The sequence below is a fragment of the Musca domestica genome, unplaced genomic scaffold, assembly GCF_030504385.1.
Source record: "Musca domestica strain aabys unplaced genomic scaffold, Musca_domestica.polishedcontigs.V.1.1 29, whole genome shotgun sequence".
NCBI classification, from domain to species: Eukaryota; Metazoa; Arthropoda; class Insecta; order Diptera; family Muscidae; genus Musca; species Musca domestica.
The window spans coordinates 379,777-393,876 of record NW_026712296.1 but is presented as its reverse complement, the minus strand read 5'-3'; the positions used below and the strand labels follow the sequence as shown (position 1 = coordinate 393,876).

Genomic DNA, 14,100 nt, shown 5'->3' with positions numbered 1-14,100 from the left:
CTATCGATTTGCTATATATCAAATTTGAGTAATTTTTTATGGAAATGGAGATGGGATTTTTAAAATACAATTTAATAAATCTGACTAAGAAACATTGGTTTATTATTATGTATTTAATTCCACAAATCGACCCGATTCCATCACATGCCTGAATTATAATAATAATACGGCATATTAAATAAAACTCTCACGGGAGGAGATGACAGATTGTTGAGTATGTGGACCTGAATTTGTCCACAGAAATAAATGTCTTGTAGCACCGTATAATATAAATTATAGAAAACAAATAAGTATACATACATATAAGTGTTATCAGCACTTTATAAAGAAAAAACAAACAAACTTTTATAAATATGCAACAAATAATACAAAAAAATTAAAGAAAATCTAATTAAAACTTCTATAAACTGTTATTGAATGTTAATATTTACTTTTGTGTAATTAAGTTTTATGTTAATCTAAGTGAAAATTATTTTATATAAATTCTAAGGACAACTTGTGTTTTGAGTGAAACAATAAAATAGTTAAAGCAAACATACATACTCACACACAAATTAAATACTAAAGCAATCACAATTAAAGAATTTACGCAAACATAAAAACGAAAGAATAAATAAATAACAAACTGCTTACTAACAATTGAGAGGTGAAAAAAAAAAAACAAAAATAAAAACGAACTTAAACAATAAATAATGAGAATGAAATAAAACAAAGATTGTAACCCAGTGAAAATGTAAATTTGTTATTGCCTTATGTGGTAAGTATTGACGAAGTTGTTTAAAATAATCCTTTGGGTAATTTCTGGTTTTTGATCCTGGCTAAAAAACACTGTGCGAAATTAAATTTTTCAGATTTTGTGAAAAATTTGGATTGAGATACTTCGAAATCCTTGCATTTTGGGAATGCAGGGTGAGATAAACAACTGCAACAAAGTCAAACGTCATAATTTTTACATTTTTTTAATTTTATTAAACGAAAGCAAAATAATGTCGGAAATAGCATCAAATTTTAGAATAAGTTTGGATTTGTTCGAATTGGTCACCTTTTGGCATGAATTATGACCTTCAAACGGCCAATAAAACGTCACACGCTGCCCGAATGTTGCTCTGCGGCGAAGCGCTTGCTTAAGGTGATCGACACATTGGTGCCATTTTTAGTGCCAACCATGCTTTCCAAAATACTCCAGACACAATAGTCCAACTGATTGGAAACTGGACACATTTTCAGCTGACCTCTTTGGCAAGTAAACACGATCACGATTTTATTGTTTACAAACTGCTGGACAATGAATGTTTTCTCATCGGAGAAAATTTTCTATGCAGGTGCAGGTTTTTGCATAGGCTCCATATATTAGTACATCCTTATATTCAGTATTTTGACAATTTTAGGTACAATATTCACCGAAATTGTTTGAAATTTCGTATTTGAAGTACGTAATAGGTACTTAAGCCTGTGACCGAAAAATGTATATGCAGGTCCAGGTCTTTGTATAGTTCCGATATAACGGACCTCAATATATTCGGTATTTTGATTAGCTACATTATTCACCGTTTTTTAAGTTTCGTATTTGAATATTGTAATATTATGCAAGTCCACGTCTTCGTATAGACCCCAATATAACAGCTATGTTTGGTATTTTTAAGATTTTAACAGGATTTTTAACGGTTTTTATAAATTAATATTTTGTTTTTAGAAAATTTCCAAATTCGTTTTAAATTACGGTATTAAAACTGCTTTTTTTACTTGTTTAAAAAATCGTTTGGGAAATTTGTATCATTCAATAATTGCAGGGAAAATTCAGTAGATTATGAAAGTAGAACAAAAAAAGTTTACGACATAAAGTAACCTAAATACAGGGGGCAAGTTCCCCCTCTTACATATTTTATGAAAATTGTGGATTAAGATTCTTTGGAATCTATTGACTTTCAATACCCTCCACCATTTTGGATGGAACTGCATGGAACAAATTCCGTTAAAAATATGCACTTAAAATATTCAAAATTTCAAATATCTACTGGTAAAGTTATGTATATACTATTGACCTGTATATGCCAGAAACTCCGATTTTGAGATGAAAAATGTGGCTAAAATCGAAAAAATGACAAATGTCAAAAGGTACTATTACATGGAGGATATACGAGTATATGAACCTTCATAGGTAATTTTCTGTCATTAGAAGCGGTACCTATTACGAACTCTACATTTTAAGTTTTAAATAATTCCGGTGAAAATGTATAATTACATGGGAATAAAACTTGGACCAATATGTACAGAAGTTAGAGTGATTTCAGACGGGTCGACAGACGGGCCGACATCGCAAAATCGACATAAAATTTTATGTTGATCTAATTTTATGCTGGTCTAAACTTAACACCGTTCATAATATGGTGGAGGATATAATATATATCTATAAAAGAGGAAAATGTTGGTATGTTTGTTTGTTTATTTGTAATTTATGGCCTCGAATACCGCTACACAGATTTTCCTGGAAATTTCAAAGTGTACTATAACATCGCCTGAAAGTAACATAGGCTATATAAATATATCAGAATGCACATATCTACTTATTAATAACAGATAAAGTCTGCAAATTTGAAATGTGAGCAAAAATAAATTTGCCAAATTATATTGAAATCAGTTCAGATTTGGATATAGCTGTCATATATATTTTCGGCCGATTTTACATATTTGACGCACCTAAAGCGATATGTATGTCCAATCCCAATGAAATTCGGACAGAGAGACGAAATTTGGTACCAAAACAAAAATTTGACAAATTATATTAAAAACGGTTGAGGTTTGGGTTTCGACCGATTTCATGTATGTTAGCACCAAACACGATATGTATGTCCGATTCCAATGAAATTCAGAATGTTTTGCGAGATTTGGTTACAATAATAAATTTGACAAATTAATTAGAAATAGGTTTAGATTTGGATATAGCTCCCATATATATTCTCGGCTGATTTCACATATTTGATGCACCAAACACGGTATGTACCTCTAATTTCAATAAAATATGGACAAAACCCATCCATTCAAATAATATAATACCAACATGTAAACATTTTTACTGTAATTATTATTTTTTTTATAAAGTTATAATTTGGAGTTAACAAAAGTGGTATTAACAAATTATACTTTGTCGTAAAATAATTTAATTTATAGAAAATTTTGAGATTACTACGGTTGTCTCCAAATCGAAAGGATGCTTCACTGAGTATTTTTTATATCTTACAATATGATCCGGTAACTAGGTCAAGTCCAACGTAAACCACAAAAATCCATAATGAATTAAAAAGTACATACAAAATATATTGAAATGCAATCATCGATACATTAAGGTTCCGATTGAATTCATTACCGATTTGATGCGGTACGTCTTTCTTAAACTGTAATTTAATTTTTTTCTATAAAAAATAATTTCCTATGTCGTCGCAAATTTATTCACGATTTAATTGAGTCTAGATAATTTAAACAAAACTAAATTGTCAATAAATTTACGACTACATATAAATGGATTTTCTATTATCTATTGTAATAAATGTGTTTCTAATTTACCATTGTTCCCAAATCCTTCTCCCGCAGTTGTAAGACTACCACTACATTCTCTTTAAAACCGAATTTTAATAATTCTCACTTAATATCCAAACTGGAGAGACTAGCTCGCTGTGCCAATAATGTTTCAATTATCATATTTTTCGTATTGTTTATGATTTCTTCAAAGGTTTTGAGATCACTCTCCTTTTCAGCGCAAATATAGTCAAGTTTCTCACGAAGCATCGCAATTTTTTCACTGGCCAGCTCCAATCTAAAAATATAAACAGTAATTTCGTAAAGAAACCATTATCATTAGTCGATTAAAATTGTCTTACATTTCAAAATTTTGTTATTTCATCCAATAAATTTACATACCGATTTCTTAGCTCTGTTACATTTGCCACTTCGCCACCCATATCACCATCCGTATTATTACAATTTGGAATATTGAGAATGGAACTATTTTCGAAGGTGAAGGACATCAGGGATGTATTACTACTTATCGCCGATAAACTTGAGGCATATTCTGCAATACGTTGAGTACGTTTCTTCTTCTCGTTATTCGTTTCGATATCACGTTCCATATCACGAATTTTCGATTCGAGACGTACAATTCGTATCTTTTGTTTGGTCGTCTGTTCTTGTAGATTATCATTTTTTAAACGTTCCTGTTCGATACGCTCATTTAGGGTTTTATTGTGTTCCATTAGGGAATTCTTTTCCGCTTCCAAAGTATCCAAAATGGTTATGAATTCCTCCTGCGGGAAAGAAAAAAAATATATATTCCTGAATATGCTCTTTTCCAAAACATGCAAAAATCTACTGGCTTTGCAATTTTTTCGATATCATAAGCGAAAAAATCGGGTATAGTGGAATTATTTTTATAATTTTTTTTGGATACCCTCAGCGATGTGGCTATGGATATATGTCTTTTCATCGAAATAATGGTTTTAGACTCTAGGTCTCTTTTGCCCAAATCCGTTTCAGGACATTTAGAGTCAATCTAGCGATGTCTGGCTGGTGGGCACGATAACTCTCGAAGAGAGTATCCGATTTGATCCAAACTAAGTACATCGTAATATTATTGCCATACTTAGATCAAGTTCGGAGATGGGCAATATCGGTCCACTCCACACAAAATGTCAACATTTTCAAAGAAAAAATTTACTGCACAGAAAGAGAAAGGATATTCCGATTTTGCTCCAACTTTGCGAATCCTAATATTTGCATCTGTGCTGGGACAGGTGCGAAAATAGACAATATTGGTCCACTCCAGCAAGTACCTTCCCCACAAAGGGTCAATTTTGATTATTCATGAAGCTCATAAAACAAGAAATTAATATCCGATTCCATTCAGACTTGGCACATCTCAATATTTTTAACAACACAAGATCCCATATAAAAATGGTACAGATCGGACCACTTCTTCTGGTACTTTCCCCACAAAGGGTAAACATTTCGGATATTCATGAAGCTCAGAAAATACGAAATTAATATCCGATTCAATTCAGACTTGAAACATCTCAATATTTTCATCAACACAAGATCTCTTATAAAGATGGTAGAGAACGGACAATTCCTAGCCCACAAAGGGTCAGAGTTTTGAATAACTAAAAAGATCATAAAATAGGAAATAAGCATGAAGTTCTCTTCAAATTACACACATCACAATGTTTTTATTAACCCAAGGTCTGATGTGAAATTGGGATATATCGTTCCACTTCTTCTGGTACCTCTCCCACAAAGGGTCAAAATGTTGAATATTCATGAAGCTCATACAATGCGAAATTAACATCCGATATTATTCAGACTTGGTACATCTCAATATTTCCATCAGGACAAGATGGAACAGAACTAACTATCTGTTCTGGTACCTCCCCCACATAGGGTTCATGATTTTTTGAAAAAACAACATTTAAAGAAAGCGATAAAAGCATCCAGTTCTCTTCCAAATATATATCTGCCAACCCCTTCTGGTACCTCACCCACAAAGGGTCACAATTTCCAATACTTATATCTGTCAAAATTGCTTAACAAGTCGGTGATTCTTTACAACTTGCTATGTCTAAATATTTCTCTCAACCAGAAATCTTATATGAATATTTAATTCATCGGAATTTATGACTTCGCAAAAAATTGGATATAAATGTTCGATTTCCCTCACATACCAATATTTTAATCTATATTAGATGAAGTATGTAATCCAAATATTTTTATCAGTCTTAGGTCAGATACGAATTGGTCAATATTTGCCAACTGCTTCGGAACCTACCCCATAAAGGGTCAACAGTTTGAATAATTATAACTCATGGCTGGGGGTCTAAACCTGTCGGCAAAACCGACGGTTGCAATTTTTTCTTGTTATTTCGGCTAATTGGATTATGTCTAATCCAAAATAAAAAAAAAAAAACTTCTTGACATTTTCATAAGATAATGAACAAGAAATCATTGTTAAGTTCGACAGACATATAATTTGCTTTAAATTTTCTTCCCATACTAACCTTTCTCAATTCACGACAAGAAAACAGAAATCCTCCACACAATGCCTTCATATCTGCTTCCAATTTTCTATTGACTTCCTGCAGCTCAATAATATTATCATCTTTATTTCCAATTATATTCTCCAATTCCTCAATTTTTGACTGCAAATGTTCGGCTCTCAATTTTAAATCATCTCTCTCCTTGGTCAGCTCTTTCAAACTGTCTGTCACATCGGCAATTTTCTTTTCATATTGCAATTTTTGCTGATTTAATTTATCATTCATTGTCGCCAGATTTATGCTATTGAAATCACTTTGCTCTTCCAGATTATTGGCCTTCATTTTATGTTTTGAAATTTCATCGTTGAGTGTTTTATTGCGAACTTTGAGAGCGAGAATTTTACTTTGCGAATCTTCCAGTTGGCCCTTAAGTGAAGCGATTTCTTTTTCCAAATTTTCAACTTTGACACGATGTTGTAATTCAGTTTTTCGAACATTTGGACGATCCATGGAATGTATACTGTTTGCGCCACCACAACCCCCCACGTAGGTTACACATGATTCAGGAACATCACTGGACGAAAGAAAACCATCGAAGTTTTGTGGTTCTTGCTGTTCGAGGCGTGCCTTAAGCTCTTGCACTTTCTGTTGCAAATGTAAGATCTGTTGAGCCCTACCTCGCCAATTGGAATTTGTGGCATGCGAAGCCAAAGTATTCAAATTGAAATTCTCACCAATTTCCTGTTGTAAACATTTTTGCGCCAATTTGAGTTGATTGTTCAATTCGACATTTTTATTGCGAGTTTCAAAAAGTTTCTGTTGCATTGAAACTAGTTTCGATTGAAGTTCATCGATGGGCGAGGACTGAAAGGGAGAGGAACAAGTTAAAAAATATCAGTTGGTTTTGCCGACAAATGTATACCCTCAGTCAGTGTTCGATTATTAAAATATATTTGATTTCTGTCGTTAACCCTCTATGGAGTAGGTTAGGAAAGAATGGACCAATATTTCCCATTTCATATCGGACCTAAAAATGAGCGTGAGGTACTCAATTTGCAAATAAAAACATTGGCATGGGCAAAATTTCAAGAAAATCGAACATTTATATATTTAATTTTATGCAAAATCATAAATTCCATATTCATCTCAGGTTGAGAGGTGAGGTACAAGAAGGCTAAAATATTTGTATTTGTAAAATTTGAAGAGAGGATTTGGAGGCTTATTTTGATTTCTGTGAGCGTTTTGTTTCTTAAAATCTTGAACTATTTGTGAGGGAGATACCAGAAGAAATAGTCCGATCTCTACAAGCTTTATAACAGATCTTGTGTTGATGGAAATATTGAGATTTGCCAATTCTGAATGGAATCGGATGTTAATATCGCATTTTATGAGCTTCATGGATATTCAAAATGTTGACCCTTTGTGGGGGAGGTACCAGAAGGAATAGACCGATATATCACATCTTCACCACAGATCTTGTGTTGGTGGAAATAATGGGATGTGTTAAATATGAAGAGAATCGGATGCTTATTTCGGACTTTATAATTGTTTTGGTTTCAAAATTTTGACCCTTTGTGGGAGAGGTACCTGAAGGAGTGGTCCAATATATTCCATCTTCACATCACACTTCCATCTAATTTGAAGACAATCCGGCTCTCATATCACATTTTTTAAGAGTTATAATTATTCAAAATTTTGTTCCTTTGGAATGGAACGATATTATCCATATTCGCTACTGACCTGGCACTGATGCAAATGTTAGGATTTGCAAAATTGGAGCAAAATGGGATTATCTTTTCTCTTTCTGTGCAATAAACCATTATTTGAAAATTTTGAACTTTATATATCGACTCCAAATGCCCTGAAACGGATTTTGTCCAAAGAGACTCAGGGTCTAAAACCGTTATTTTGATGAGGCACGTTTTAGCTATATCAGATGATGTATACCCTCTCTAGTTATATGGCTGAGGGTATAATAATTTTACCAACATATTACGAACTTACCCCCTTCTTCACAAAATCTCTATCCTGCTGAGACTTTTCTTCGGCCAGTTTCAAATCCTTTTCCAATTTTTGTATTTGCACTTCTTTGCGATTTAATCGATTTTTCGTCGTTTCCAATTCAGCCCTCAATTGGCGATTTTTCTTCGTCAAATCCAATAACTTCGTACAGGCAATTGATGAATTACATCTGAGTTCGTCAAGCGGCACTGAATTGAGCACATCATTTAAAGAGTTTACAGATTTTCGCAACTCCACAATTTCCGTATTCTTTTCATAGATCATTTTCGACAAAGACTCATTTTGTTCTTCGATTTGTATTAGTTTCTTCTTCAATTTTTTACTTTCGGATTTTTTCTTTTCACCCTGGGCGCTGGAGGATTTTCTCAAACGTTCCAAATCATTTTCGTCTTTGGACTTTTTTGGTCTCATCGGTGCATCGGTACAAACTGCCTTATCGTGGGTCATAATGATATCCATATTTATTTATTGTTGTTTTAATTAAAAAATATATATTTTTTATTTGTTTTTCTGAAATATATTTATTTTTTGAAAAAAATTGATGTATTTGAAACAAATGACAGTTGAGTAAATGTCATTTCAAAAAAAAGAAAACAAAAGTCAAGATACATTTAATAAAGGCCCCCATTTACTTTCAATCTTGCTGTACAGTAACTGAACCCCATCGTATATGTTTGAGCTTGAATCGTGTGTGGTAAGGTCTCCCAACAATTGAATGTAAAAGTTTTTACTACAATAACCATTTTTCTGTCCCAGTACCTAATTCTTTCAGTTTTTTTACATTCTTGCAGTTCGGCAACATACTAAAAGCTAGTATATTCTTGAAAACAGCGAATATATCCTTAAATATTTATTTGGATTCTTTTTTTCACAATAGTGCTCTGTTTCAGAATCGATGTCCTAAAGGGAAAATCGGTTATCTTAGTAAAAACTTTTACATTCTTATAGTTCCATATATCTATATGTTCATTGCGTCGAAAGGGTTTTATCGTTAAAATCAAAACTATTATGATTTTCATTAATTCAATAATACCTACGATGTCATTCTCAATCCTTCTTCGCATAAAAAATCATAATTTTTTGCCAATTTCCGAACATTTATTTTATAAAAATACTCGAGCGTGGGCTTTATACAGTTTCAAATCAAATTTCCTTATAACGACAGTATGAAACATGCGATACGTTATCCACTAATTAAATCGCCCCATAGGTTTTTGACGTTGACATTATAAGCTGTTTGTACAGTACCTAGAGGACTGTTATCAAAAGCTTCACATTGAATCGATTAATCGATGTTAAAAATCCGTTTATCTAGAGATCTTGATAATTCCACGCATAACATCAACAACTATTGCCTTTTAAGTTTTAAAACTAGAAAAACATCTCTAAATGGCATAGTGGAGCAGACAAAATATCCTGCAAAAAATATTATATGATTTTTTGTACTCATAGTAGATTAAACGATTAGTCAAAAATCGACCTACACATCCCTAGTTGCCGTAGTTGACGTGTTCATCTGTCAAAAGCGGAATAGAAAAAAATTATCAGAGCCAGCCACACAAAAAAACATCAACACCATGGACGGATTTATGATGGTAAAATACAACTTTTATCGGAATTTTATAAAGAAAAACAAAGTTAATTAATAAAATATTTAACTTTTTCAGGATATTATCAAGGGCATGTGTATTATGGACAACGATGGCAATCGTATCATTGCCAAATATTATGACAAAAACATCTTGTCCACCGTCAAAGAACAGAAAGCCTTCGAAAAGAATCTCTTCAATAAGACACATCGTTCCAATACAGAAATTATAATGTTGGACGGTCTGACGTGTGTCTACAAGAGTAATGTGGATCTATTCTTTTACGTGATGGGCAATGCTTATGAAAATGAACTGATCCTGTTGTCGGTGCTCAATTGTCTGTATGATTCGATCAGTCTGATTCTGAAGAAGAATGTCGAGAAACGTTTGGTATTGGATAATTTGGAAATCATTATGTTGGCATTTGATGAAATTTGTGATGGAGGGTGAGTAAAGTAATAGTCTACAGCGCCTACCAAAGAACGTTGTGAAATTACATTTTGATGGAGTATGTGCAGGTACATGTGTTTTTCGACATCGTCATGGGATTGTAACGCAACAAAACATATGTAAGCCACCCACAATAATCAAATATGTCCTGCAGAATGCATCAATTTGATGTGGTGAAAGCAAGTTGTAAGCATGGAATGTCATTTGGATGCACACTCCCAATAGTAGACATTTTTGTGGAGGTAGTCCAAGCTGTGGGTCTTTACGCTTATAAAGTTTTTTTTCTAAGTAGGATCTTCTACGAGATGACCGGTCGGGACTTAATATTTTTATAAGTGGAAATCCGGATCCGAAAAATACCTTCCATGTAAAACCATTTGTAGGTGAAAGGAGGCTTAACCTTAACTAAAACATTCATGTAAAAGCTGACCAAGCACTTGGAACAGTTCTTATAGACAAATCCTACAAAATTCTCTTCTGAGTACTTAGTACAATTTTGTACTCTACCGGTACTGTAGGTTTCTACGTATGGAAATCCCTAAAACCGACTGGTTGTACAAAACTTGTTAAAACAACAAGGCTATAAATACAAAATTCTCTTCTAAGTGAAACAGCTGAAGGAATCAGTTTGTTCCTACATCATTTTTTATACCATCCACCATGGTATAGTATACCGTATATTAAGTTTGTGAAACCTTTTGTAACACCTCGAATTATACATTTTAGACCCCACAAATTAAATATATTTATGATCAGCAAAAAATTCTACGTCGATTTAGTGACGTCCGTCTGTGTAAATCACTCTAGCATCCGAACGAAATGAAGTATGTTGATAAATTTTACTCAAATGTATAATATATCTGCAGGACTTTTGGTATTGAAAATGGGCTAGGTCCACGTTTTGGTATATCCCACATATAATTGGACCTCCATTTTTCGGTATTTTGGTTATTTTAGTGACATTATTCACCGGTTTTTTTTCAAATTTGGTATTTGAAGTCCGTAATGGGTACTACAGTCCATTTTCACAACCTATCTTGTAATAAATAAAATGGGATGTGCGAAAATTAAAGAGAATCTGATGCATATTTCGCATTTTATTAGCGTTTTTGTTATTCCAATCTTTGACTCTTTGTGGGGAAGGTGTTCAAAGGAGTGGCGCGATATATCCCATCTTCACATCAGATCTTGTTTGGATAGAAATATTGGGATTTGCAAAGGTTGAAAATAATTGGGTTCTTATTTCGCATTTTATGAATGTTTTGGAATGGTCCGCTATACTCCATCCTTATACCAGATATTGTAATGGTAAAAATATTGGGAAATTTTTGAACGTTTGAGATATTCCAAATTTGGACTTACTGGAAGAAGTAGTCCGATCTTGTCATTTCTCGTACCCGATCTTGCAGTAATACAAATATCACGACTTGCAAAGATTGAACAAAATGGGATTATCCGTCCTCTTGCTATGCAGTTAATTATTTTCCATGAAAATTTTGACTTTTTGTGGGGGAGGTACCAGAAGGAGTGGACCGATGTTGCCCACCTCCGAACTCGATCTAAAATTGACCAAAATATTACGATGTACCGAATTTGGACCAAATCGGATGCTCCCTTCGAGAGTTATCGTGCGCACCAGCCAGATTTACGGACCGACCGATGGACGGAGATCGTTAGATCGACTCGAAAAATCCTTAAACGGATTTGGTCCAAAGAGACCTAGGGTCTAAAACCGTCGTTTCGATGAGGCACGTTTTGGCCGTATCAAATGATATATACCCTCTCTAGCCATAAACACATCGGTATAAAATGGTTTTCGTGGCTTGGTTGCTTATGGCCGTTTATTGTACTATGTATATAATAAGTTTCACTTACCATTATACATAATAAAACTTTTTGTTTTATTTTTACAGAATTATTTTGGATGCTGATCCCTCATCAGTGGTGAAACGGGTCGATTTGCGCAATGATGATATTCCCATTGCTGAACAAACAGTGGCCCAGGTAACTAGCGTCTTAAACCAACTATTTTGGTAGAATGACTGAAAAAGTCTAAACATTTATTCACACAGTTTATGTACAGTGCAAAATTGTATAAACCATTCTTATGTAGATCATTTTTTTCTATAAAACATGTTAAGCCATTATGATGAATGAATTAACTTTTATTTTTTTTAATTTAAACAACATTTTTAGCTCTTTGGCAAGTAGTATTATTGTTGTAATGGAAAGTATTATTATTCATTAAATATTATTTGTTAATTTTTTTTTGTTTTCCAAATCATTACATTTTGAATTGTATTATTATTTGCTTAGTTAATAAATAAAACAAAAAATCGATTATGTACTTATTTTTATTTAATTAATGTATTTTGCACATTTACTAATTCTGAAATCCTGGTTAAATGCGGATATTAAGTAAAACACATAATTTTGTTACAACTTTCGTTACTTAATTATGAATAATAATCACACCCTTTAGTATCCGCCCTTTACCAACTTACTAACATCCCCGATCAATATATACATATAATTCATAACATCTGCTAACTTGTTGTAAATTTCTAAATATTTCCAGGTGTTTCAGTCAGCTCGTGAACAGTTAAAATGGTCCATACTAAAGTAAAGATAGCAAACTTCACAAAATCACAGCCTTGCAAACCACAATTCTACAGTTTCGTATTTTTACTTAGTTTAAAAACAAACCATTGTGTATTTCTTTTTTTGTTTTTGTGATCCACCCCATACGGATTGGTTCACCCTAAATGACATCAATATATTCGATTTTTTATAAAGCAAATAATAAATGAAAAAAAAAAAAACAAACTCCATATTAAATATTCTTAATTTGTAATATTAAAGTAAATATGTATGTATAGATAATAGCTATTAAATTTTAATAAAAACCAAGAGAAATGCCAAAATTCTCAAATTGTATAAATTATGATGAGTTCATATTTTGTTGGTGAAGATTTGTTGTTTTTTTTTTTTTTTTTTGCCTCAGTGGTATGTGTGTGATTATTATTTTAAATATTCCTACGTGTTAAGAATTTGCATTTTACGAAAAATTAAAAATGACTATAATTATCTGACGTTGAGGATTTTCTATAAAAAATTTTAAATTTAGGTCAAAATTAATTTTGGGCATTACTCTAAATCGTGGATTTTGAGTATTAACATTCAGTTATCGCATTTTCCAACTGAATTGGTCTTTCATTGATATTTTTGGACTTTCTAGGAATATTCGATGTGTGTTTTAAGAGCGGAACAATATTCTGTGGAAAAAATCCTGTAAGCATTTACCAATGCATTAAAAACTTTAACGATTATAAAATACAATACAAAACAATTTTTATTACATTTACATCTTTTGTTAGCATTTAATTGGCGTGCCGTAAATGTGAATAAAAGTACGTTTGTTCTTACATTTTTATAGCTGCACAATAAAAGTTTTATATGTCTAATATGCAAACAAAACTATATTTAGAAATGGTCTACATTGTGATGGTGAAGAATTATTGATAAATAAATTTTATCTACATAAATGGGTACAAATTATCATTTTACACGATTGAATTAAAATATAATGAAACATTTGATATACGCTCAAAATGCAAAATTATGAAATTATCAACATTATTTGCGATGTTGCAGCTATATTTATGCTACACATTATTTATAGTAGGCTCTCAAAGTACGACGTTTAGATTATAATAATTATTTGAGTAAATTGATTGGCTTATAAAACAAATCCGATAACTAAAATTTATATTCTTGGAAATACTTGTGCGTATCGTTTATTTATGGATTATGATTTCTGGTAGCAAAATAATCTCTTAGTGTAGTTCAGACGCAAATAAAAATCTGAAGATTATTATACAAGGATTATCTGAGCTGAAATTTGTTAAATTTGTCATAATCGATTTCCTAAGTCTCGAATTAAGAACAGTCGGCACTACAATCATGGATTTTTAAGAGTTTTCTTAAAAGACTAACTGAACCACAATGGTTTTCTAATG

General features: G+C 32.3%; 2 protein-coding genes across 2 annotated transcripts; one reads left to right on the top strand and one right to left on the bottom strand.

Moving 5' to 3' along the window:
- Nucleotides 1-3,607: 3,607 nt before the first annotated feature.
- On the bottom strand, nucleotides 3,608-8,582 carry LOC101890345 (putative leucine-rich repeat-containing protein DDB_G0290503). Its single transcript, XM_005189988.4, has 4 exons — nucleotides 8,025-8,582; nucleotides 6,042-6,884; nucleotides 3,916-4,298; nucleotides 3,608-3,811 (listed from the first exon to the last, which is right to left on the bottom strand). The coding sequence occupies exons 1-4, from the start codon at nucleotides 8,499-8,501 to the stop codon at nucleotides 3,637-3,639; spliced, it is 1,878 nt and encodes a 625-aa protein (XP_005190045.2). The 5' UTR covers nucleotides 8,502-8,582; the 3' UTR covers nucleotides 3,608-3,636.
- A 911-nt stretch (nucleotides 8,583-9,493) lies between these two features.
- LOC105262202 (coatomer subunit zeta-1) lies at nucleotides 9,494-12,907 on the top strand. Its single transcript, XM_059124457.1, has 4 exons — nucleotides 9,494-9,637; nucleotides 9,710-10,077; nucleotides 11,995-12,085; nucleotides 12,660-12,907. Exons 1-4 carry the CDS (start codon nucleotides 9,620-9,622, stop codon nucleotides 12,705-12,707), a joined length of 525 nt encoding a protein of 174 aa, XP_058980440.1. The 5' UTR covers nucleotides 9,494-9,619; the 3' UTR covers nucleotides 12,708-12,907.
- The last annotated feature ends 1,193 nt before the right edge of the window (nucleotides 12,908-14,100 follow it).